General features: G+C 41.9%; 1 protein-coding gene across 2 annotated transcripts; it reads right to left on the bottom strand.

Annotated features, from left to right (window-relative positions):
- Positions 1-559: 559 nt before the first annotated feature.
- On the bottom strand, positions 560-24,931 carry gatad2ab (GATA zinc finger domain containing 2Ab). Of its 2 annotated transcripts, none has more exons than XM_077583088.1 (11): positions 24,751-24,931; positions 11,446-11,736; positions 7,240-7,363; positions 7,015-7,146; positions 6,671-6,742; positions 6,410-6,526; positions 6,089-6,289; positions 4,795-5,044; positions 4,316-4,713; positions 4,088-4,235; positions 560-2,905 (listed from the first exon to the last, which is right to left on the bottom strand). In XM_077583088.1, the coding sequence occupies exons 2-11, from the start codon at positions 11,721-11,723 to the stop codon at positions 2,772-2,774; spliced, it is 1,854 nt and encodes a 617-aa protein (XP_077439214.1). In that variant the 5' UTR covers positions 11,724-11,736; positions 24,751-24,931; the 3' UTR covers positions 560-2,771. The 2 variants fall into 2 exon arrangements, with proteins under 2 accessions (XP_077439214.1, XP_077439213.1); XM_077583087.1 differs by having other exon boundaries at positions 4,088-4,241; positions 24,751-24,930.
- Positions 24,932-26,074: the final 1,143 nt, after the last annotated feature.

The raw sequence follows: 26,074 nt of genomic DNA, 5'->3' as shown, positions 1-26,074 counted from the left end.
GTTAGATGCAGAATCTTAGGATATTATGAAAGTGAATAAAATATAGTACAACAAACTTAATTTCCAAGGGACCAAAAAACAAACTAATATTCTTGAAGAAGAAGAAAAATCAGTGGCTCTAGTACAGAAACGTTGGGGGTATTGGCTCGCAATGCGTAGTAAAAAAAACAAAAACAACGAACCATCAATTACTATACAAACAGTTCCTTATACCCTCACTAAAGTTAAATAGTAAATACATTAATTATATATCGTGGACGTCAAATAAGGAGAATTTAATCCAGAAGACTAACCATTTATTTGATGTATGGCTTCAAAGAACCACTAGAGGGCAGAAGAGAATTTACAATCATCAGTTGCAGTGTTAAAACGAAATTATTTTTTTACGTCAGTTTACCACTTTTTAATCAAGTGGTTTTTTTTCAGTGTAGTAGTAACTGACCAAATAAAAGTACATTTCAATTTAACATCATCTTGCGTGTACTCAGCTACTACATTAGAATTTCTTAAAAAAGAAAAAAAATCTTAATACATTTTTTAAATTAACAAACCAGCCAAGGAGGGGTTAAAATTAGTTTTTATTATTTAATAGAGCAGGGGAAAAAATATCCAGGAAAAAAAAACAAGTATCTCCTCATCCATCATTTTCTTTTCAGTGTAGGTTTGGCCATGTCCTTCCCCCTAAAACAAACGGAATGGTGTTGATTTGAATCAGCGGCGGGGTCGAAACACTCAGTGATCGTTTGCATCAACAAGATGTGGGCTGTTGCCTTTTTTTTTTTTTTGCCTTTCGGGAATGTAGAGACCACCTAGGATGTTTCCCTTGTCCAAAGTGAAACCAGGAAGCAGTGACGATATTTCCCCATCATGGGACTGCTCTGTATGTCCGAGGGGTGAAATGTGATCCATCCATTTTCCATCCTGCTTGTCATTTGTGTCGCAGGTGAACCGGAGCCTATCCCAGCTGACTTTAGGCGAGAAACGGGGTATAGTACGCCCTGGACTGGTTGCCATTCAATCACAAAGGCACATATACACTCGCATTCACACTCCCATTCACACGTATGGAAAATAAAGCCTTCAATAAAACTAATATGAATGTTTTTGGAACGTCCTCGACACAGGAAGGCCGGAAGCCGGTATTCAAACCCCGAACCTCAGAGGCAGACGTGCTGTCCACTAGAGTCCCTTGCTGACAAAATCCAACAAATGATGATGATGATGATGAATGTTGTTGGGGGCTTTTTAGTATGCAGATCCTCTGAGGTATACGTCCGGTTCCCCTGCTTCGGATTTGAGAGTCAATCTGATGGTCGTTAGACTGGTCTCACATTGGAACTTGAAATTCACAAGCAACCTGGCTTCAGTTTCATTGGCTATTAATTTAGCAACAGGTTGGAGACGTGGCATGTCGTTACGGAGCTAAAACACCCAGCACGGCGGGAATTCCTGCTTGAAGGTCAATCTTCCCCAACGCAACCTCCATTTGAAGAACCTGATGTTAGAAGACGTTCCGAGCTGGTGTTGTTTGCATCACTACATTCTGAAAGCTTGTCCGGCTTCTTCTTGAGGGACAAGCGTCGGAGATCCTTTCACGCACGTCTTTACTAATAACGTGGCCCTATAAATAAACCCAGAGACTGCTGTGTCTAGAGAAGAAAACAATGCACCACAACCTAAATGACTAAAAGCGCAAAAGAAAAAAGAAAAAAAAAGGTATGTCACAAAATGACATTCCTGACAATCCCCCTCCAGTTTTAGCATGACATCATGTGTTGACTCCAGAGAGGCTTCAAATAAACTCCAAACCTTCTAGCAGAAGGGATTACATTTGGGCTCCACTAGTTCTTTGGAAGTTTTTGTCCTCTCAACAATAGTCCTCAAAAACATTACAATAGGCTCCGTCATTTTACAATATTCAGTGAAACCTTATCTTTATTCTTTCTAAGTATTTAAAACTACGATGTGGAAACCAGCAGATGTAAAACCACCTTCAACAGTAACACGAGCCCGTATAATTCCGACCTCGGCATGAGGCAACTTCCAAAGTGTTGGAGGAGCATAATATTTGGAAAAACAAAAAAAAACAAACACGGACAAGAATCCTAACATTCAGCCATACAAAAGAATCCGACACACGTTGGCTTCTCTGGTATACTCGCTGGAGGTTCGAGAGAAGAGGCAGTCTGTGTGCACTTTTACAGTCTTGCATTTTTTCTTTTCCAATTCGTTTTTGCAAAGCTGAAGTCATTTCTCCGATGATCCTTGACGATCAAAACGATCCCTGTGACGGGATCTTCAGTTCCGACAACGCACCGGACCTCCCTGAGAAGGAAGGGCTAAGGCGCATATTCTGTCCTGTCTAATAATAATAATAATAATCTTAATATCTTTTCCCTGCCTAATCCATAGACAGAGGAATTTTGGGAATTCTGTGGTGACTCCCACTCTAAGCTGGTCGACCAAAAAAGAAGTTTGAACCCAAAACACCCTTTAAAAAAAAAACAAAAAAAAAACTGTACCGGACACTATCTTGGTGTCCCAAAATTGGGGAATGGGCTCTCGTTGCAGAAACGGAGGAGCAGCTCCATCTCAAGACAAAAAAAAAAAAAAAACAGGAGGCAGATTTACTCCCCTGCATCATGTTCATAGACAGGATTAGAATGATAACGTTATAGATGGGTGGGTGCATAATGGCTATCATAGATATTACGAGAGGGGGGCGGGGCAAATAAGAAGAGGAATGGGAGGGTGGGGGAGATGAGGCGATATTATTTCCATGTGTTGGCCGCCTGGGAGATGGAGCGGGAGGGGATCATATCCAGCAGGTACTCCCGCTGACGCTCCACAGAGGAGGTGGTCTTGTGGGCGGACAAGCTGGGGTTCACGTAGGCCATTGTCATGCCTGCCAGGACATAAAGTGGTTAAAACAAACGCACCCCAGCCATTTTGACATGCAGGATGATGGTAAAGATGACGGGATGGTGTTATGTTGTCCACTGGGAGAAGAATGGAGTCCGTTTTTATCCAGTGTGAGCAAAATTAGTGATTTGTAACAACACACACTGATGGAAACACAACATGGACGATTATCCCAACACAACCAACTGACCGGCAGCGTCTAACAGGGAACAACACTGTGGTGTAGCTTCCCCAACCACAAAAGGTTAATATTGAATTTCCCCCTATTTTTATTCATGAAATCATGTAGTGTAGCATAAATTCTTTCACAGGATGAATATTATTTCTTATTTTTTTTGTAGAATTTGTGTAATATTTCTTTAGCAAGTGTTTTATATTTAATTCAAACCATGTTGAGGACAAACCTTGGGGAACATTGTGGAAGTTAACCCAAAAATTGTCTTTACAATAATATGTTGTTAGCTCCCCCACTAGTCTAAACACAGTATTTTGAATAATGTTGTGTTTGCGGAATATGAATTAAGCAGCACAATCCACCCGTTTTTATCCATCTCAGGGGGCGGCCATTTTGCCACCCGCTACCAGTGAAAATGGTTGCTCCACTCAGGTAACAACCAATCACGGCTCACCTGTTTTCTGCGTTTGCGAACGTCACATGACCAAGGTGAGCTGTGATTGGTCATTAGTTGAGCAACTGATTTTTAGTGGACAGAAAGTGACAAAATGGCCACCCCCTTGAGAGTTATAAAAGCAGGTGGATTTTTCTGCACCTTCTGTTAGGTTTCATGTCAAATTGACCCATTTGGAAAATCTAGGGGGGGAAAATTGTTAATTTAAAAAACAAAACATAGGTTCAACTTTGTCTTCTGGTCTTCTTTTTTTTATACAGTATATTAAAAACATTGCTTTGCGTTATGTGATATTTTTTTATATTAAACATTAGAACGGGTCACACTGACCTATAAACATTATTTTAAAAAAACAAACAGGAGGGTTACGTCACAATCCACAATATTAATCAGAATACTGTGTTAAGTCTAGTGGTGCTGCGGGAGAACATAATATTTTGAAATGAGATACATTCGAGAGGTATAAAATAACGTCAACAATGTAAGACTACAAAAAGATGTGAGAAAAAGTAGTTCCTTCAAAGTGTGTCATCTACCTGCGTTGCTGCTGCCCTTCCTCCAGGCAGTCATGTTGGCCTGGTTAATGTTGCTGCCACCAGCGCTGACCTTCACCCCCTGCTGCAGGGGGCGCGCCACCCCGTGCTTACCTGGCCTGCTGCTCAACGCTGCCGCCGTCACTGCGCTCTGCAGCTGCGAAGAGGTGAATGAGTGGCGCCCAAGTGCAGCGATACGCTGAACACGCTCGTCTGCCAGGTGGCGCTTACCTGCTTAATGGCAGAGTGATGGCCCGTCACAGACCTGTGCGGCATGGCGGCCCGGACCTGCTTGTACTGGTGAGACACCAGCACCTCGCTTTTGGACAGCGAGGGAGAGGACGAGGTTGTTTTGGAGACCAGCGTGGCGGAGGAGGTGGTGGCCTGCTGGAGGATGCGCTGTTCGATCTCCTGCTCCTGCTGCAGCGCTTTGACGAAGGCCGCCTTCAACCGGCTGGTGTGCTCGGCCTTAAGGGCCTTCTTCTGATTGGACGACATGCACTGGTTACACAGGATGGTCCCGGCCTTCTCCTTCCTCCAGCGGGAGGTGAAATCAGTTTTACACTGGGTGCAGGTGTACGGCTCTTTGGGAATGGCGCTGGACATGCCGGCTGTTGGACCTAAATTGCCTGTGGGTGGGGAGGAGACTCATTACAACACATTACCAAACACGCCTCAAACGCAATAACAGAAATGAAAGGTCGACCCACCTCTGCCGAGCATGTCCAAGAGTTTTTGCACCACTTCCTCCAACCCCAACAAGTAGATGAACTCATTATTAGCGGCGGAAGGCAGGAAGTTGAACTCGGGAGCGGGAGGTTTGGGCGGCGGGATTTCCAGCAACGTCTTTTCCAGCTGCTTGCGAAGCGCGAGCTTGGCGGCGGCCTGCCGGCTGGCAGGTGAGTCGTTGATGCCAGAGTTGGGCGACGCTGAAGAGCCTTTAATGCCTGTTGGAGACGCCTGGACACAATGGCAGAGCACACCTGAGTCTCAAAGCACTAGGGAGGTGTGTAGGGGAACGTAACCAACCCAGATGTCCCCCGTCACAAAAGTCTCAAGTCAAGTGTCTATATTGTCGCACGGGCGGGGAGAGGGGGTGTCTTGGGTATATCTAAAAGCTCAAGGACTGTTTTTTTCAGTTTTTCCGACCAATTATTTAATAAAATTGTTTAAAATTAAATTCTAAACATTAAACGTATATGTAAAATATCTAGTAGGGGTATGCATCTCTCCCATAAAAGTTGATTAGATATGTATCTCGATATACAGGGTGAAATACGATTCAAGGAGGGTTTATTTTAAAGTGCAACGATTTGATTCAATTCTGTTGGATCACGATTGGGTTCAATATGTTACAGCTGGATTTGAGAGCGTACGATGCAATAAGCTCCTTGTTGTCATTTTAGAATATGAATTAACTTGCCACCAGGTAACTGTAAATGTGGCATTTTGTTCAAAAATATATCTATTTTCGATTTGATACATAACCTAACATAATATACTATTACAACAATTTGATTCTTTTAAATCAGAACAAATATTCCAATTCAAATAGTTTTTTGTTACACCCCAAATATTTATATACACAAAGAAATGAAAGAAAAAAATATTTGAATGAGATAGGTAGTTTGAATTACAATTGTCATAAAAGACTATTCAATTGTGTGTGATACAATTCAAGGATGCGACGATTTTAAAATACAGCGACTCAATTTGATTTGTCAAATAAATGATTGGCCGATTCAAATAATTTTTGTTACACTCCTAATATACATATAGACACACATATATAGTCTACTTTACCAATATTTGAAAATGTATTCAGAATAAATCAATTAGCTATTTATATAATAAGATCAATTACTTTTAAAATGAGTATGCTTAATTTAACCAACTTTCAGGAAAAAATGTTACACGACTTCAGCACAAGTAATTTCTGTTTTCATTATATCCCATAGGAAAATCGGTTTCAACCTCAACCTAATACTTTGGCTGTATTCTCACCTGTGGGATGTTGACCAATATGCTACTGTTGGCCACGTTAGCCACCCGAATGAGACCCTGCTGAATGATCCTCTGTCCCTGGACCTGGACGTTGGGCACGGATGCCCGTGGAGCCAGCAGTAGCGGAGGGGGGCCCGAGCCGCCGTGTTGCTGCTGCTGCTGACGCAGGCTGGCGATCTGCTGGGGAGTCACACAAACAGGCTGATTTGCAGCCAAATGCAGAAGCAGACAAAACCCAAAAGGACACAAGAGCCAGAGACATGAGTGGAGTTGGGACATGAAAGGCGGCCACATCCGACGTGAACAATCTCGGGGACTAACCTGGGCTCCTCTGACCAATGGGGGCATGGCGCTCTGAGAGCCGTGTTTGGACGGGATGTGTTGACCACCCCGCACCAGAGGCGGAGGGATCACCGTGCCTGAGCTGCGACCCATTACCTGTCAACAAAATAACAATTACATTCTACCAGGTGTGTAACACTATGAACATGTGACTTGATTAGTCGACTTTACTACTCCGCATCCATGTTTAATGTTGTGGTTTGGTCAAGCATCGCAGCGGAACAATGCTGTAGTGTGTACCTGGAGGGGTCCTTTGCTTGATGTAATGCTTCCTCTCACCAGAGGAGGAGGAGTCGCCACAGATCCAGACGCCTTGGAAATGAAAGACATGTCCATTCTGTCATAAAAATTAACAATCCTGCAAGAGTCCTACTCATTCTCATCACTACATAATGTCTTAATATATTGATGTTAGACATGGATCTGTCCATCTGTCAAAAAAAAGGCTGGCATCAGCTGATCCATAACACAAACCTCCGGGGCGTTTTCAAGAGCCAAAATAGATCAGCGGACAACTGCAACATCAGATATGAATCTCCTGACCCCGTATGAACTTGAGCCTCCTGTTTCCATTTTTGTTTTACCTTCTGAGCTGTGCTCTCCTTCTGGATCTGGCTCTGTCGTAGTTTCTTTAGCAGCACCAACTTGGCTTCTTGGAGTCTGAGCTCTTCTTTGAGCTGTTTGATGATTTGCTCCCGCTCCTCTGGGGAACTCTTCTGCGTAAGACGAGAGGAAAAAGATACATTAAATATAGCAGTATTCCTATTCTCAATAGACCTCGTCGACAACTAGTGCTGTGGTTTCCCCACCAGAAGTTTGTCTGTGTCCGTCTTGGTGAAGCAGTGGCCGTTCATGAGGGGGCTGGATGGCTCGTTGTCTGATAGCACGATCACGTCGTCTGGTGACGGCGGCTGGAGCTCTCTCTTGATTTCACTGAAGGGAGGATAAGAAGCATTCATTTTTTATTTTTTTTGACAGGGAACATTTATAAAGTGTTGAAGAACGCTGCTTTATTTCAGTCTGTATATATGTTTTTTAAACTTTTGGTGGGAATTTTTCTTGAAAGGAGGACATTGGTAAGAGAGCAGAGACAACAACGGACAGCGTGAGTTATATCTGGACGCATTTAAAAGAACTCAACCCAAACATTTTCTTTACAATAATATGTTCTATGCAGCCCCATTAGTCGAAACACAGTATTCTGATTAATATCGAGTTTGTGGAATAAGTATTAAGTAGTAAAGAAACTCCCGTTTCCATCTCAGGGAGGCGGCCATTTTGCCACTTGTTGTCAACAGAAAATGACATCACTCTAAACCCAGTTAAAAAGTAGACAAGATGAACGCCATAGCGGTATCACAGTTGCTCAGGTAACGAGCACTCACAGCTCAGCTGGCGAAAGTCACATGACCAAACTCAGAAAACAGGTTAGCCGTGATTGGTCGTTGCCTGAGCCCTGAGTAACTGTAATGTAATTTTCAGTAGACAGTAAATGCCAAAATGGCAGCCCCTTAAGATGGGGAAAAACAGGTGGGTGTTGCTGCTCAGTTTATGTTCCACAAACACAATATTAATCAGAATGCCGTGTTCACGCTAGTAGAGAAATTGATTTTTTTTTTTTTTTTAAATGTTATTAATGAAGTTGCCAGTGGCTTGATTTCCAGTTTCGATAAAGCATGATTTCTATTTGTAGGTTTGCTTTATTGAACATATAAAAACATAAAACACATTACAAGGATACAATTATAAGTTGAAGTAAAAAGAAAAAAACAAGAGGAAGAAAGAAAAGAGATAACATGTTCAAAAGGGAGAAGTAAAAAAAAACGTATCTAGTCCTACCTCTTATGTTTTGACTTATTTCAATAGATACAATAATAGGTTAGTATAATTCAATAAAAGAAAATGCATAAACCTGTTTGTGTATATAACTGCACTTTGACATGTGCGTACATTTGCCAGTAGCATATGTACATGTAATTCATAGGCATACAACATAATTCATCCTCATATTCACATATACAATTTTCATTACACTCATACAGATACAGCGAAAGAAATTATACAATTTCTGCTGCTTTGCCAGCTCAAGTCTGATTTAAATAATTTTCTTGAACTTTGCTTCTAAACGTTTAAAACTCAGCAAGTGACTTGCATCTTTTCAGGTCAGTACCAAAATTATTTCACAAATTAACACCTCTTACAGAAACACACCTTTGCTTAATATGTGTTCTTATTTTGATTGTTTTGTAGATACAGGGTACACCCCTTATGTCATAAGGACTCTCTTTAATTTCAAATAGCTTCTGAGTACTGTGGCAGAGTAGATTGTTGTTTACTTTATACGGTATTTGTGCGATTTTAAATTCAACTAAGTTGTAAAATTTCATTGTATTTGACTTGATAAATAGTGAATGTGTTGGTTCTGTATGTTTTGATCGATTAAAAATTCTTATGGCTCTTTTTTGCAGTTTGAAAACAGGGTCGGTATTTGTTTTATATGCGTTACCCCAGATTTCCACACAATAAGTCAGATATGGTAATAATAATAGACAGTATAATGTGTAAAATTATTTCTTATTCATGACGTCCTTTGTTTTAGAGAGTATCCCTATGATTTTTGACATTTTCTATGTGTGACTTCCAACATAATTTATCGTCAATAACTACTCCAAGAAATTTATTTTCATACACTCTTTCTATTTCAACTGAGTTTACCATAATTTTGACTTGAGTGATTCGTGATAGGTGTTTCCATTGAAGAGAGTTTGGCTTCTGGCGTAATTCTAACATCCCAATTATGTTTAACTGTTACTTTGAAAACGATCTCAAGTAACCAGGTTCAGATGGTGAGGATTAAACAACAACAACAACAACAACAAAAAAACATGTTTTTGAGATACGTGTAACGCAGCGTATTGTGCTCAACTTTGGGGGTCCACAGTCTCAGTATCACTGTACCTGTAGTTTTGACCAACTTCCACTAGGAGGCGGTATATAATAACAATTTTGGTCACCCTCCCAATGTGGTGAAAATGTGCTCTGAGGCACACAAGAGGACAAGAACCAGGAGATCAATAATAGAGTAATGGCGGCAGAGAGAGAGCGAGAGAGAGAAATAACAAAGGCCTGTCTGGACCAAACACCAACAAGGTTACACAAATGTCTTCAGCCTCCCTTCCAATTGAGATGTCGAAGAAAAGTCAAAGTTGGAAAGAGACCTGGCTGCAGATGACTTGAGTGACGTAGGGGGTTTGGTTCTAAAGGAATTACGCACCCACAATGGGAAGACTGATTTCGAACGTGTCAAAGCTTGGGCCTGGTTCACCGCAGAGAACCTCAAGGCCTCACCTCCTCCTCCTCCCATACCTCCGTGGCCTAGTTGGACAGGGCGAGCCTGGGCCTCGACTCTCCCCTCCCTCCCAGCTGCCGACGCCAAAGTCACAAGTTGAGCCGAGCGGAGGTCCGCTGGAGACACGGGAGAGGGTGACAGTGGTGGGGGGAGGGGAATACATGGCCAGGAGCCAACCTATTGTGTACACTCTCTCACTCAGTCACTCAACCAGTCGCTACTTGGCGCACCCCTCCCCCAACGCTACTTGTTCATCTTTTATACTCCCAACTCGCTCACTTCGCACTTTGGCGCACACTTCTGTCCTCACATGCGCGTGGCTGCTAAACCGCCGTCTACGAAAACACGCCTCAGCAGGACGCCATCACAGGAAGCTGCAGATACTGTACAGAAACTAAACATACGGAACAGCCGGAATGATTCACAAAAAAGATATGTAACTCTGTGAACTCTTTCAAGAGGGCTCGAAAGATGGCCAGCTCACTCGCTCGTAAAATTAAAAGTATGCGTCGTACTGACAGACAGTTTGCCCTCCCTGCAGCCTGAGGGGGCAGATGTGCGCACATTCCATAAACAGTTAAATTTAGTTGCCAAACATACAAGTAGTCGTTATTACATGGAACAAATGGCAACGGGGGGCTGCCACTCAGTTGGGAAGAGCTCCCACATCAGGTTGGTTATGTAAGGTCCATGTAATGTTTCTGCACACTATAAGAACGGCTCAAGTTATTTGCAACGACAACGTATCCTTTCGTGGAGCTTTAACATCTATCAGGCCATTTAAGTAAGGCGATGACAAAACAAAATGGAGGACATGGGGGTTTAATACAAGTTGAAACTCTATAAAGTAGCAAGCAAACTACAGATTCCTCATGGAAAAAAAGTCAGGTTTCCCACAACACTGTTGTTGCGTAGTGACTAATTGGACATACGCCGAGGTCGGTTCAAAGGTGACAAAACTGAGCTGAGTCAGCTTTCGGTTTCCACTTCAACTGCCATTGCGTCGCCGCACGCATTTATCTTTCATCACATGACATCAGGCATTTGTCGGCATGGTCATGTGACACACCCACCATTCCTACAGGCCCCTCCCTCGTCCGACGACTCCTTCCAATGCGGAAACCATGGCAACGGCCAGTTGGAACCAGTTTGTGACACATAGTCTTCATTTTGTGTGAGGAGCGAGGCGAAACTCAGGTGCTGCCGTGGGAGAAAATGGAGCCTGGGCCCCACTGTCGCATCAAACTTCCCCCCTCCCCTCGTAATGAGAGGCAGGCCTCACATTCAGCCGCCCTGCGACTTCCTGTTCGGCGCTCGCTTGAGTTCGAGAGGAACCTGAAACTCCAGTGGACAGCTCTGTGCAACCACAAGGCATTGAGCTTGAACGCAAAGACGCCAAAAATAACTTTATATAACTCCTCCCCCACGAGGAAGACAGATCAATGTGCTTGCCTGCCACATCACAAGTGTGATCAAATGTTTATGTGTTCTTTGCACCTTTAACCCTCACTTAACTTGAAAGCTGATTATAGAAGTTCTAAGGAGAAAGAGGTTTAATGTTGAGCCTTAATGTTCAGGTTGAAATGTTTTGGTATTTATATTATTCCTACGTAACGTGAAAGCAAAAACATGTCACCGTAGAACATGAAGGACAACCCGTGCTCACCTTTTGGATGTGCTCATATCAACAGGCTCGTCCCCCGTCTGCACCTCCACCTTGATGGTGGCCTTCACCTCCCCGGTTTTTAGGATGCTGGCTGCCAGCTTTGCCGACGGCTCACTTTTTAACGCGACGTCCTCCGCTTCGGCCCCGTCCAGGTCCAAGGGGTTTTCGTCAGCGTCCCCTTTCTCCAGCTTGACCCGTTTGGAGTCCACGTCTCCCGTGCTGTCCCTCTCCATGGCCCTCTTTTGGCTACGCGTTTGACGCACCGCCTCTTCTGACATGGCTGCTCTCAACCTGGACAAATGGGAAAGAAAACCATTGACGCTATAAGCTAACAAAATGCTAACCTGTAATTACTTTAAGTACAGAAACGCCACATTAAACATGACTTGACTGTAACTTCCCCTCTTCATTTGATTTAGAAATCGCAATTCCCTCACCAACCGTAAGCAATACATCAAAGCATATCATAGCACTCAGTGGATACAATGCAACTAATATGACCCCTAGGGGCTGTGTGCTATAGGGTAGCACTGGAGCAATCTGATTGGACGCTCAATACACGACTCTGTTTCGTTGATTCCATGATATCACCGCGACATCCATACTATTTTTTACCCATAATCCCCCCTTTTGATCTTATCGTGGAAATGGTTCGCCAAACCTTGACCTTCTCTTGTAGACGTGTTGCCTAAACCTTGCAAAATATTCAAATGTATAATATTTAGAACTGTTGGGCAATTACAATATGTAATCGTAATTATTCGCATGACTTCAATAGTTAACTCACGATTAATCGCAAATCTTATATCTGTTCTAAATGTACAATAAAATATTTTTTAAAATTTTCATAAGTTCCCTAAAAAACTTTTTTTTGGGGGGGGGGGGTGCATGGAAGAGTGACAATGTAGACAGTGGATCTTCTTTCTATGGGTAATCGTTCTGCTTTTTCTTCTTCTTGGGCATTAATAGTGTTTCATTTAGCTGAAACATCCAGCCTTTAAAGAGGGTCCACCCTGCAATATCGTGGCATTTTGTCCTAGTGCCAATGCCCCAGATGCTGACCCAAATCTCTTTCAGTACAGTAAGATGATGAAACCCACTTCTCACATAACCTATTACACAGCAGAAACACTGCAGCATTCAAATTGAATCCCAACTGGGACAGCTGATCCAGACAGTAGCTTCCTCAGCTCTCGCCATGCTAGTTTCCTCACTATGCCCCCCCCCCCCAAAAAAAAACTGTAGGTACTATTTAAGCTGGGACCAAGTTCACACAAAGCATCTTTGTGCCAGAAAGCTAGCTCGGGGTCTTTCTATCCCAGTATGACATCATCGCAGCTTTGAGTGACAATATCCTTAAGATTGCTTTAGAGACAGCAACATGCCCCAATAAAAACCAAAGCAGTCCAAACAAGTCTCGCTAATTGGGGAGATGTCAAAGTTAACACCTCTCGCTCTGCCCCAAAGAACAAGAAACTACCTACCTGTACTTAAGGTAGGAGTTAATTATGGTGACAGGTTTTGGAATGTTCAAATGACATTCTGAAGCATAAGTCAACCAGAATGCTAAGTACGTGCTGTCAATGTACCACTGGTGCCTGAAACACATTACCCGCTAGGTCTAAACCAAAACATGAAGCTAGGTTCGCTCCAACTGTGCCATCCTTCGACTCAAAAGTCACAACCTGCATGCTGAACAATATAGCATTAATGTGAATGAATCAAACTGCACCAAGCCCAAAATGATGAGCTTATAAATATGAAGTGTTACTGGGAACAACTGAGGTTGCAGGTCAACTCAAACGTGGCTCTGCTCTCTCAGAAGAAGACAGGAACGCCATCCTGATCCATCGGTTAAATGCTGCTAAGCAACAAGTCTGGTAAACAAAATTGTTCTACACGCATGTGTTGTGAGCGCGGTGCACACAGTTCACACTTGAGGGCGACTCCGTGGACGTGTATGACTGGTTGTGATTGTTGCATCACTACGCCCGCTCACTCCCAGGAGTTTTCCATGTGTTGTCTCATGGTTTCTAGATGGGCTCTGGAGGCTTGTGGTGTGATGTGAGCTCTTCACTCACCACCTCCAAGCTTGTAAGAAACTGAAAACTCTGATTCCAACTTACTCACAGGGGACGGCAATGTCAAAATATCAGGTCAACATAAAACTAGATTTTCTTTATAGTCATAAAAAAAACTGTCTTCAATAGTACATTGTTGATATTAAGAGCAATGGGGGACACAGAGGCTCTGTTGAGTTACTCAAATAAGCAAGTGGCGACATTCATTTGACAAGGCTTAAAAATATCAAATGTGGGGTACAACCCGTCTAGATAAATCCATCCAGTAAAACATACAATTCAGTGACTCTTGTGGTCATAAAAAAAAGCAATTAAATCCACCGCATCCTAATAATCACAGATGGTGAACCATGATGTTGTTTTGGATGTTTTTTCTTATTTCCCTCAGACTAATACGGCCTAAGGGAAGACCATATAGTTGATAAAGACAATTGTGGTAGAGGGAAAGAGAACATGTACACTTTTCTGCTTTGACGCAGAAATGTTGTATAAATCAATACGTACTTTTGAATGAACTGCATAGCCCAACATCAATCTTGGTTTCAATGAAACAGGTTGCGGCAAGTACATTTCCAAGCCTGCTGTTTTGTGTGGCGAGGTAGGGTGCTTTTTTTCCCCTCCCATGAAAGCAAATGGAAATCTCCTGACCTGGTTCGACACTACAGAGTCTCTCTCCTTTTGTGTCCAGCGCTACAAGGAAGGAAGATCAATGGCAACGGCTCATCCACCCCCCTCAGGTAGCATACGAGCCTCTTATCTCCAGCTCCATAATGATTTCCCCACTGGGACCCGACTGGGCCCAGTCAGCCGACACATTAACGGCCATTTTAAGACGCTAAGGCTTTCCAGTCATGTCTTTATGCTTCAATTAGAGACATGCAGGTCAATAATAGATTAGTTTGGAGCTAGTCACGTATTTCTTGATAGAGGGAACATGATGTCAAAAATGTAGCTTTCTCTTCAGGACAAATTGTTTCAGGCGAGTTGGGATTTTGGCTTCTTGAGCGTGCACAACAACCAAGCTTCTTCCAGGCTACATGCTACATTATTAATTACATGTAATGAGACCATACCATCCTGTGAATAAGGCACATTTTTTTTTTCATATAAAATGATCAAAAATTGTCCCGTCGTATTGTACACGAATTCATAAAAATTAAAATAAATTAATTTACAAACATTTACTAGTACACCTAGATGCTGTATAAAAATGCATTACTACACTGACATAAGTGCTTTGCTACGCTTTTATTTTGAAGTTGTTCCCGGCAGTGTGTCGCGGCGTAACGGCTGACTTCTGACGGAGACTTCTCGCAAACTGTTGCCACCGAAGTCAACAAACACACATTGTCCTGAAATGAGGTTAAATCACTAATTAAGGATGCTAAAAAAAAACATTTAAATATGCTAATATGTATTAATATGATGCCTATTGCCAATGTTTTGTGGCGGCTCCAGCGCTCCAGTGTTAGCGGCTAGCAAGACGCAAACTTTTCAGAGGCAGCTTAATAGATGGAAATGATTGCACACTTTGATGGTGACAGCCTGATAAAAAAAAAAGCAGGTTTACTTAATTGTGCTATTTAAGCCAGCAAAACCGCCACTGTGGTCATAATGTCACTTCGCCTCATAAGCGAAAATCCATGGGGAGATATTTGTCGAAAACACCCTAAAATTTGTAAAGAAAAAATAATGCTCTGCTAAGTCCACTTAATTTGCTTGCCACCTCCAGCCTGAGCCACTGATATCGCTCAACACAGCGCTCCAGCTGTGTTGATTGAGCTTGGCAGGAACGCATTTTAACTGTAGTTCCAGTGTTGCGCCATTATGGAGGCGCTATAACAGCAGTGCATCGGAAAGACCTGAAGCAACAACCAAAAAACAAACAGCTTTCTTTCTTTTTTTAAAACTTTAATGTACCGAAGAAGAAACAGATCATGGAGCACCATTTGCACACGCCCATTTCCTGGTTGCGAGGCAGAGGTGGTGCGCTCCAGCCTTTGCCAAAGTCATAAAAACACAGTGTATACAATAAACATAACTGTTTTACAACAACGCTGAACTACATTTACAATTTAATATGTACTAGTGGATGATTTTTAATGATTGTAGTTAAACAATGGCAAACGTTAATGGCATTTTTGTATTCTTATCATTTCTCATTTCTAGTCCCTGATTGTAAAATGGCTGCAAGGGGGCGGCCCATAATGGTATCGGTCATCGCCACGAGTACCGATACCTGAAAATAAGACTAGTATTAGCGCCGATATGATAACTGGTATCGGCAGTCACCCATCAAAGTCAGGGTGATACCACCTCTGCCTCAATTTGAGCCAGGAAAAACCCTCAGGAGAGAGCTTCTTTATGCAAATCACATTTCATGTGAAAATCAAGCTAATATTGAGAAAATTGGGCAATATAAACAAAAGCTTGTTTCACTTTTATCAGAGAATAAACATTTTCTATACCCCCATATGAGTAAGCAATCAATTGTCAATCTCTAAAACTAGAGCCAATTTAAAGAAATGGATGTAATTTTCCGAGTTAACAGCTCAAATCATTAAAATATTTTTGCCACTTGGAGAAAAAAATTCTTCACAGGACCGATTATGATCGATGCAGGCATGTCAATCAAATTGCTAAAAGGCATAAACTGTGGACTTCAATGCCAAATTTCAGTGCCACGCTTTGATGACATTGTTAACATTTTATCTGTTTTATTCTACATTTCATTATAGATGTGGTGATGTAGGTGTAATTATGTTAACCTAATATAACCTGATGAGTAATGCTTTTGACATTCTTGATATATTTTCTACTGTTTTCCCAGACATGAGAAAGTTAATGTTTCGTTTGTTTATCTAAGAAGTCTAGTTCCTGTTCATCAGAAATCCGGTTTTCAAAAGTTCAAGGACGATCTAGTATACTGGGAAAATGCAAACTCGTTCTGTACCTCACGGGATGACAGAGGCGTTTCCTGTTGTTTTGAATAAAATGGCTGTGTGGGCAAAAGAGCACGCACACATCTTGGATGACACTGCTTGGGTGATATGCAATTGTGTGACCAGAGATCTCTGTAATAAATCAACCTTGCAAGGACCCTCTTCACAAGAATCTCATCTTTGATTTATTTGAACACGCACAAGATTACAAAGATAAAAGGTAATCTTTCACGTCCTAAGCTTTATGAAAACGTGACCAACCTTGCGAATGAGACAACATTTTCATGATCAGCCATAGGTAATAACTCCTTTGTTCCAGTTTTCTAAACCTTATGAATTCCTGTTTTGATGCCAGAAGAGTTGTTCCCTAGTGGAGGTGCGTACACATGTAGCTCAGCCTCCAATAGCTGACGCCAAGTACTTGTTCTTTAGATCGCAAGCCGGTTACATTCAAGTCAAGTTGAGCCATGTCTATTTATAGTGCCCTTAATCACAGATGGCTTCACAAGTCTACAGTTCACAAAAATCAGTGGCACAGAGAAACCCCAGTTGGAGGAAAAGAAGATGAAACCTTGGGGAAGGAATCACAGATGGAGAAATCCCCCTTCCAAGATGATCAGCATGACCTGCAATAGATGCCAAGTGAGTGACATCAAAGACAAGACGTTATACAAAGAGTTTAAACAGCATCCAACTAGTAACGCTCTCTACTTTACCTCAACTTCTTTAAGATGCAATTAACTCCACACAAATGAACATAACTCGTTGCGATGTATAATTAATTATAAAATGTCATATAAAGGAAGATTTAGTTAACCTGTGCTAAACAGGGTCGGAGTGGGGGCAGGGACCCAGCTGAAGTGGTGCCATGTTGGGGAGGAGGGCGGGGGTGGAGGGGTCGTGCACATGTGGCGAGTGGAGACGTGATCTAACTGTACCAAAGTGAAAAACACGCTTCCTTGTCCTCTCTCACACTCGCTCTCTGTCTTTTCCTCCCACACAAAAACAACAACAGAGAAGGTAAGTGAAGTATGTGTGTGTGCCTGTACATGATCGTGTGCGCATGTGTGTGTGTGTGTGTGTGTGTGTGTGTGTGTGTGTGTCCCTCCCTACTGGTTCCGTCCCGAACGCCAAGGGTTAAGCCCCTGCCATTTTAACGCCACTGACGGATCAGACCATTAGGGTGTTACCTAACAAAATGGAAGCCTTTAACCCTGAATCTGCCGGACTGGCTGTGTGTGCTCTTGTGTGTGTGCGTGCGCATGTGTGTGAGCAAGTCAGCGCCAGAGGCAAACCCAAGTGACTGCATGTGTCCGCCTGAATTCAACAACAAAACATTTACGTGTGCCGTTTGCGAATGATCACAGACAAATGTGAGTGTTTCCAATCACCGCCCTGTAAGTGCATCCATGAACATCCATTCAAATGACAAACATTTTTCCAAGCCGCTTTGCTTCAAGGAGCGCACAAGCCCACACATATGCACGCTCTTACAACCCCCAGAGTCTGCGCCACAGTGAGTAATTGATTCACACTCTTTAACAGAACCGATCTTATTGACCACCAAATGACCAAAAACATTTACTCGCCATAATTAAAAGGAATTGCCGGCCGCAGTAATCTAAAATTACAGTCAAATTGGGGCCCCTATAATCCTGTAAAACCAGAAGGCCAAACCCGCAAACAGACTGAAGGGCCAGGACACACGCAGACTGCTATCAGATTACATTTCTCAGAAATGGATGCAAGCAGGAAGTGACCAGAGAAAACGAGGGGGTAAAAAGACAATCTAAAATGACTCAAACGTGCGCCAAATAAAACTCTCCGTAAGAAACGCAACTGCAGTCAGTCAAAAGCATGCCCATGCAACAAGTGGTGCTATGCCCTACCTATGCTAACATTTTAGCCTATCAGAAGTTTGAAAAAAGTCATTCCATGGTGAGAGGACAAATCTGTATTATACAAAACTACGTGTGTAACCAAAAATATGCCTTGTATGCACATCAATGACATCATCGATCCTCGTCAGATGTGGTAATGTAAGGATTAGGTTACGTAGAAATGCATGGTTGCAGACGGTTATTGGAATATCCTAAATAAAGCAACAAGTTGTTGAACGAAACAATCAGCTTCCAATAATAAGCTTGGCTCAAATGCTTACTGGAAATATCATAAACCTCATCAGGTTTGACGAGATAGATACCATTTTTTCTGGGGCCATATTGAACTCTCAAGTTCATACAAGATTTAAACTAAGATTGCTAGGGTGGTCATCAGACAATGCCAAGTCCATTACATCCTCCTGGTTAGGTCTGCAAGTCTACATAAAAAAATAAATCCATGAAAGTTAGTCTTGTACTTACGTACCAACTTCCCAGGCTATTCAGCACTTGTCAAATCTATTTTCCTCAGACATGTTCCAAACACGCTCTGAGCGCTAATAGCGGCACAGGATTACGGTTAAAAATAACAGCTACTGTATTTACACTGCTCTTTCATATTGGGAAGCCTGGATGATGGGTTCTGATCGACTGTACATTGGAATGTGTCCATGCAACTGGTCCAAAGCCGCGAAGAGTGAAATGAACAACGCAAGTGATAAGTTTTCAACGAAGTCCAAAACTGTCCATCTAGTATACAGAATGCCATGGAACAGTGAACCAACATTCCAGTTCAGTACGAGTAATGTGACTTGCAGTAACTTACAGAGTAATTAAAACCATTGTGATTGTTTCTGTTAGAAACATAATTGAGTTCCAGTACTGATCCTTCAGAGAAGCCTCCAGATGCACGTTCAGGCAATACTGGTCATGCGGGTTACACTTGTGAGCGGGGAGAAGGGAAGAAAAAAAACAGTATCAATATTATCTGAGAAAACAGCCCTATAGTGAAAACTTAGTATTTACTGCTGGATAGTCATGGCAAATGGAAGCACGGATCAATAGGAGCATCAAAAAGGAGATATTTTCTAATGATAAATTTGCATTACAGGCAAAATAACATGAAGGTTCAACAGAACAGCAATAAATACAGTATAGCATAGCTCTAATTTGTATTTAGTCATCACATGCAATTTAAGGCACACTATTCGAAATAAGTGAAACAGTATTAGCACTATGTGATTGTGAAGGTACGTAGCACCATAATCACTTTGCAGGTGAGTGGAGCCTTGAGCATGGAGGTCAATCAAAGTGATGGTCCAAACAACACGGCACAAATGAAAGCTGCTTGGATATAAACACGTGCTTACTCGCTATTACAGTGTGGCTAATATTGTTTTAACTTTATGTGATTATATATAAGTGTGACATCTTGCCAAAATGCGGCTATTCCTGCTTGGCAAATGTTCACTTTTTTCAAAATTGAGCATTGTTTTAATGTATAGCACTTAGCATCTTTTTACACTTGTATGACTAAGACAATCAAATCTGCAAAGTATTTTATCGATGCAAGACTTGCTTCGAGAGACCAACGGACTGGAGGTGGAAAAACAGAGCAAATTGTCTTCAACCTCAGAGGCTGTACAAGTGAAACAAGCAAAGATCCTAAAAACATGACCACAGCTGTGAATTGTGACTCCAAGACAACGGCAGAGGAAAACACTTTAAGCGCAGTCGGGCACAAAACCAAACTCGTCTGCTACAAATTGCACTAAGTATAAACTCGTACTAGAGTCTGTATAAAGAACAGGGTAAATAAGAAGTGGGTCAGTCAACCAAACGTTGAAGAGTTGCCCCGAGGCCTGTGGGCAAAGCAATACTGTCACTGGTCATGGTCATGTGATGCACCATTGCTATAAAATGGCCGGTTTGCCAAGGACATAAAAACTGTGTAAATTGATGGGAAAGCTTTTGTGTCAGTAATCATGTGCGCTGCCGCCAATACTTTTTGGTGGCTCTTTAGTCTCACCAGCACTTCCTGTTAACCTTTTCGCAATGACAGAGCATTTGCAGACATAGACCACTTTGTTTAACCGCATTCCACATAGGAATAAAAGACAATCTGATAGAAGTTTCATCAGAGGACAAACGGCTGAATCTAAAAACAAAGCTGGACTATCACTTGTGAGAACAATTGTGAAAAATGTGTCAGCTGGCTACTGGGCCTCTTCTGTTTACATTTGAAAAAGCTTATAGAGCAGCACTACTTTGGTGCATTTCTCATTTGATACAAGTCTATTTAATGTCACTTCAAGTTCAAAATAAAGTATGCAGTCATATTGTGTTTAAGGAAGGAATAAGCTACAGTAACATACTGTTAGTGGCATCAACTTCTGAGCAGGTGCTAGAAATACAAAAATCAGTTTCAAGTCTGATGCAGCAGAAAAAAAGTTGATCTTGAGTCATGCATGTCTGCTCACATCATTCTCAGTGAGTCTTTTCCATAATAAGACCCCCACACCCTGTGCAAACCTATAGTGTATGCATCATAAAATGCAAAGTGACGTGCCCCAATCGCTAGTCGAGGGTGGGAACTTGCTCTCATGTAAGAGGGTTCTTGTTCAGCACCGTTAAATGGAACCTCCAAAGTCCAACACCTCGACGCTTGGAAAGTTCAACCAAAAATATTCAGGGAAAAATATTCCTAAACACCGCACACATTTTTAAGAACCTAACTTGTCAGTAGTACTGCACCTCACTCACCAGACCTCATTTCAGCCAGCATCAAAAGGATTAACTCTGCGTGTGTGTTTTGTGAGCGAGAAGAGAAGAATTTGCACGGATAGATACCACGAAATAAGCGGACTCATTGAAAGCAAAAAAAAAAAGATAACGGCGCAGTCCAACTACTTTTGTCCAGAGTTAGCAAGTCAAAGATATCAGTGACGTTTGACAAGAAGTAGACAAAAAGACATTGGCTGTGTTCGGGATCACACTTATCAATTACTGTGTAGCGCCCTATAAGGTGAGTCAGTGAAGTTCCAGGACTTGCGTCAGAAAAGATTTATTTCAAACTTTAACTACAAACTATGATTTTTTTCCCTTCAATGTGGGCCAGAAGATCAACCAGCTCGTCTACAAAGACATCCTGCAGCATTTGCTTCGTTTAGTGCGCAAGAAAAGGCGAGAGTTGTGAATCTGAGCATCCCACAGTTCCTGTCCAAGAACATCACCATGCCAGACTGACCACCCTACTCACCCAACCTGGCTCTAAGTGATCCCGCCCCTCCTTCACAAGTGTAAGGAGGTCATCAAAGGGAACCGTTTTGAAGATGTGGACGACATCAAGATGGCCGTGATTGATTGAGCTGCAGAGAATCCCTGAAGCATCCTTAGAAAAGTAGATGTAACAGAGAAGGCTAGTTAAGTGCCTTAGACTCCACCGGAAGGGGAAAACTTGCAGTTTGGATTTGAAATACAATAAATCTTTTCTGACATGCATCATATACAAGTAATGCTGTCCAAATGCGGAGTGAGTACAGGTTATCACCGATATAGGACCTCAATCCCTCAATGCATCATGAAAAGTAGTGAACATTACAATCACAGGTTACTAGGAAAAAAAAACATTACAAGGTTCGAAATAACTTGTTTCTTTGCGGAGCAGTTTGGCTAATCAATGACTTCATTTGAGGACCAAATTTCAAATTTTGAAGTGCTACTCTCAACCCTTGGAACACAGAAACGTGTCAATTCCCTCCCTTCCTTTGAAGGTACAGGTTCCTGGTGACTATCTCTCCCTTGTGGCACCACAACAATATATTTATTTGCTCAATATTTACTATGGAATGATGACCATCTTAAGTTGTAATTAAGCAACAGCAATGACAGTAGTTAACAGCTATGGGCCTTGTCGTGGTTCAAGTGACAACCAAAAATAAATAAATAAATAAAAATGATTGGGATCTGGCTTCTTCCAAATAAGGACACTGATTGGTGGTATACTTTATACTGTACACGTACGTGTCTGCTTAAACAATACAAATAAGCACCTGCTGTAAATCTAAATTGCAGCCAAAAGTAGACAATAAACATATCTCATTATGCTACAATAGAGGTGCGTCAGTCATTAAATAAGTAAAAGCAATGCCAAACGCAGACAGTTAGGTAATGGAAAGGTTACCTTAAGTTAAAACAATGATCGAAGGAAAGTAATCGCAGGCCATCTTAACTGTACGTAATGTGTAATATTTTCATTACTTAGATGACACTGTTTACTTCAGTGTTGTCACTAGCACTTTAAACAATTTAGGTGTCTTAACATATGGGTTGTTTCAAGTGTATGGTCAGTGCAAATTATTCCAAATGAGAAGAAATATTAATTTGAAGGATGACCAACCTGTGCCCCTGAATGAACTGTGGTCAACCTTCCAGGTACCACTGTGTAATAATCCATACAGGAGTGCCTCAGTTTATGATAGCCCCCAACCCAACATACAGGATTTGAAGTTAAGAACGGGATATACTATCACACAGCACAAGGCGCGCTCAGTTCGTTACCGCTGTACTCACTGTTTTTCATTTGAATATATTAACGGCTTAAAAGTGTTTTTAAACAAATTATTACTGTCAATATAACATTTTGGGGTTACAAACAGTGCACGACCAACTATTTTGCTAAGAATATGCAGTCACGCAGAACACTAAGTCACGCTTATTTAACACCATATTTCCTGTTTATCACTAAATTGTTTGAGATTTGGCAGCCGGGTGGGCAAGTGTTTGGCACGCCTGCCTCCCAGTATGGAGATTCTGTGTTTGAACTTCAGCTTAAGCCTTCCAGTGAGGAGTTTGCATGTTCCCACAGTGCTTCCATGGGTGTTCTCTCCAACACTCTAAAAACATGCTGTTAGGTTCAATGAGAACTCTAAATTGTCCACAGGTCTGAATGTGAATGGTAGGTATGTAGCAATTTGACGGGTGACTAAGTCAGGAATGATAGGTACTCTGACTGATACAGTTTAAAATGTATTGCCAAACGAGTTTTAATACACATATTTTATGTACCGGTAATTATGACTTGAATTATTATCTAGAATACGACTCATTCCGACTTACGACTAATTTGGTACATCGCCGCCGTAGGAATGAAACTCCGTCGTAAGGTAAACGTAATTCAGTCTGGGTCTGATGCTAGTCTGGTACCTTCAACGGTACTTATTGGGCGCCCTCAAAATGGAAATATTTGCCAATGTAAATATGCCAGAGCACGTTGTTATTGAGATACATAGTTCCCTTTGGCTTGAAGCCAAGTGCGCGAAACCCCATTTCAATTAGAATGTGATTAGCATTTAAAACAATGGTGTAACGCAGCAAGAACAAAGTGTGTTGAGGACAATGATTTGATTACGTGGGCAGTTAATCCGTCGTGGACACACACAAAAAAGAGAGCGAGAGACAACACGCACACCCCGACGGAGACACAAGCGTCCACCATTACGCCTCCATAAAAGGCTTTTCACGGTTGAGCTAATGTGACAAAGTTTTAGGCTCAATGGCTTTACGGGAGCGTAATAACAGCACTTCAGCGAGCAGAGGGTACAAAATAAGTCTTTGAAATGCCCAACGGCAATGAGGAGAAACTGAGGCCGGTGTAGAAATAAACTTTAAGTGTTGGCAACTTTATAAAAGCTAAGTAGAAGAAGAAGCCATCTCATGGCTTACTAACAACAACCTGCCCATCTGTCCGGCTTGTAACACCATGGCTAACTAAAAGGCGAGCTAACGACCACTAGTCATTAACAGCATCCTTTTCTTAAATAGAAAAAAAGTAACAAGCTCCCCAAGCGGTGCGTTTTCCCGTCTGTGGCCGTGAACTATAACAAATAAAGACGTGTGATATTTGGCTCGGAGTACGTGTCCGAATAGCGATACACACGACAGACAATGAAGAGCGACCTGATCCCGCGGAGCTAACAAGCTAAGTTAGCCTGCTAATGAGCTCATGCTAACTCTCTGGACACTTGCCTGCCCAGACACTGTCGCTAATTTTATTCTTCACACGGACGAGTCTGGCGGTAATTAAACACGGAAATTCGTGCGTTTCGCCGACTTTTTACGGCGTCGGAGCCCACGCGCGGGTTAAACGTACGTCGTGACTTACTATTGGAGCATCCTAAATGAAGTTTCGCCGGTGAAGTTGGTGTTAATATTCCAAGAGTTTGGAGACTACGCACACCGTGGCTGCGTTGAGGTGTGAGTGCACAAACTGTTACCTTGCGCGATCCTGCTAGGCTAGCTCCGAGCTAGCATCGCCGGAGAAAGTTCCCCCGTGTCGCCGCGTTGTGATTGTCAACAAAAACGTGTTCCAAGTTGTTTCGGAAGAGGAATGCTTGGACTTACGGAGTCTAGCTGGTGCTCGGCCGAGTTCCCCCGTGGTCCCCGGGGGTTTTGATACTGGTATTTTGCTGGCTTCTGCGTTTAAAAAAACACAGAGAATCCAGGGGAACCCCTCTCCTCTGTCCGCTGCCACTCCGGTTGCTAATGTGTGCCACCACAGGCGACGTCATGCCGCGTTCACTGACACCTCGGAAATGTTGCTTTTCCAACTGCTCTCCTGTTGGAAAAACATGCTTGCAGAGTTGTACTGACCTCGTGTGAAAATAAAAATAAAGCAGAAATAGAGTGCAAACATCCAAAAAGCTTTTGTGACTTGTGTCACGAGATATATTTGAAAGGGATTTCTACTACTACTCAACTTTATTTAATAAAGCACTTTAAAACAACCGACAGTGGGAACCTTTGGAATTGCCTTTATATCTTATTAATTTATTGATACTTTTTATTTGCGTATTCACTTTTCTACTTCTTGTGTTATTAATTTATTGTTAATTGTATTTACCTACTTAATAGTTAATTACAAAGATCTAGAAATTATTTCAAATTTATATACATTTCCTGGTCAATCTGGAAATCTTGATATACTCAACTGACTCATCAAATTTTTAGAAAGAGAGTGCAGTTGTCCCCTACTAAATAAATGTAAATACATACACACAAGTTGTGGCAGTAAATGAAAAAAAGTAAACCCCTGCAAACCTGACGCCCCCGATATTTGATTTTTTTTAACCTGCTGACCCCAATTTTTATTTATTTATTGCAGGGTGGTTTTTGCTTTTCATCCACAACTGGACTTGAACCGTGAGGTCCCAAAGCAAAAGTCCTAAGATGAACCACTGCAGCTTTTATCTATACATAAAGAGAAACATTTACACTTGCTAATAATACATGAATTAGACAGTAAAGTTTAATTTCATAAACGTTTGAAATACCCTCCAAAATTCTGCATTCCTTTCCAAAACAGCACAAGTTCACATACCAACTTTTGGGCTACCCTGTTTATGTATTGTTTCGATATAGAGCATGATATAAATAAATCAGCAATAACAAAGTTTGTTTCATATTTTTTATTGGAAAAATTATTGAAAACATCATGAGCATTAAAAACATATTCATTGATAGAGTATAACTAGTACTCGAGCTTAAACTGTGTCCTTAACAGAGTGTCTTAAATACCAAGCGTTGAAATCTCTACATCGTTAGGGCTAAAAATACGTGACATTTTACTAAACTGGTTTATAAAATGTCGCTGTACAATAAAAGGTTTGGTGAATGGTGACTCAATACACGCAGACTGCAAAGAACACAATTCAGTTGAACTAATCGG

The sequence above is a fragment of the Vanacampus margaritifer genome, chromosome 13, assembly GCF_051991255.1.
Source record: "Vanacampus margaritifer isolate UIUO_Vmar chromosome 13, RoL_Vmar_1.0, whole genome shotgun sequence".
Lineage (NCBI taxonomy): Eukaryota > Metazoa > Chordata > Actinopteri > Syngnathiformes > Syngnathidae > Vanacampus > Vanacampus margaritifer.
This window is presented reverse-complemented; position numbering and strand designations above follow the sequence as displayed.

What these genes read in the sequence shown, in the direction of transcription:
- gatad2ab (XM_077583087.1), bottom strand. Translation starts at nt 11,723, where the DNA reads ATGTCAGAAGAGGCGGTGCGTCAAACGCGTAGCCAAAAGAGGGCCATG. An exon ending in AGGAGAGCACAGCTCAGAAG is followed by an intron (nt 6,743 to 7,014) that starts GTAAAACAAAAA and finishes TTCATTTCCAAG; the next exon opens with GCGTCTGGATCTGTGGCGAC. An exon ending in CAAGCAAAGGACCCCTCCAG is followed by an intron (nt 6,527 to 6,670) that starts GTACACACTACA and finishes TTTTGTTGACAG; the next exon opens with GTAATGGGTCGCAGCTCAGG.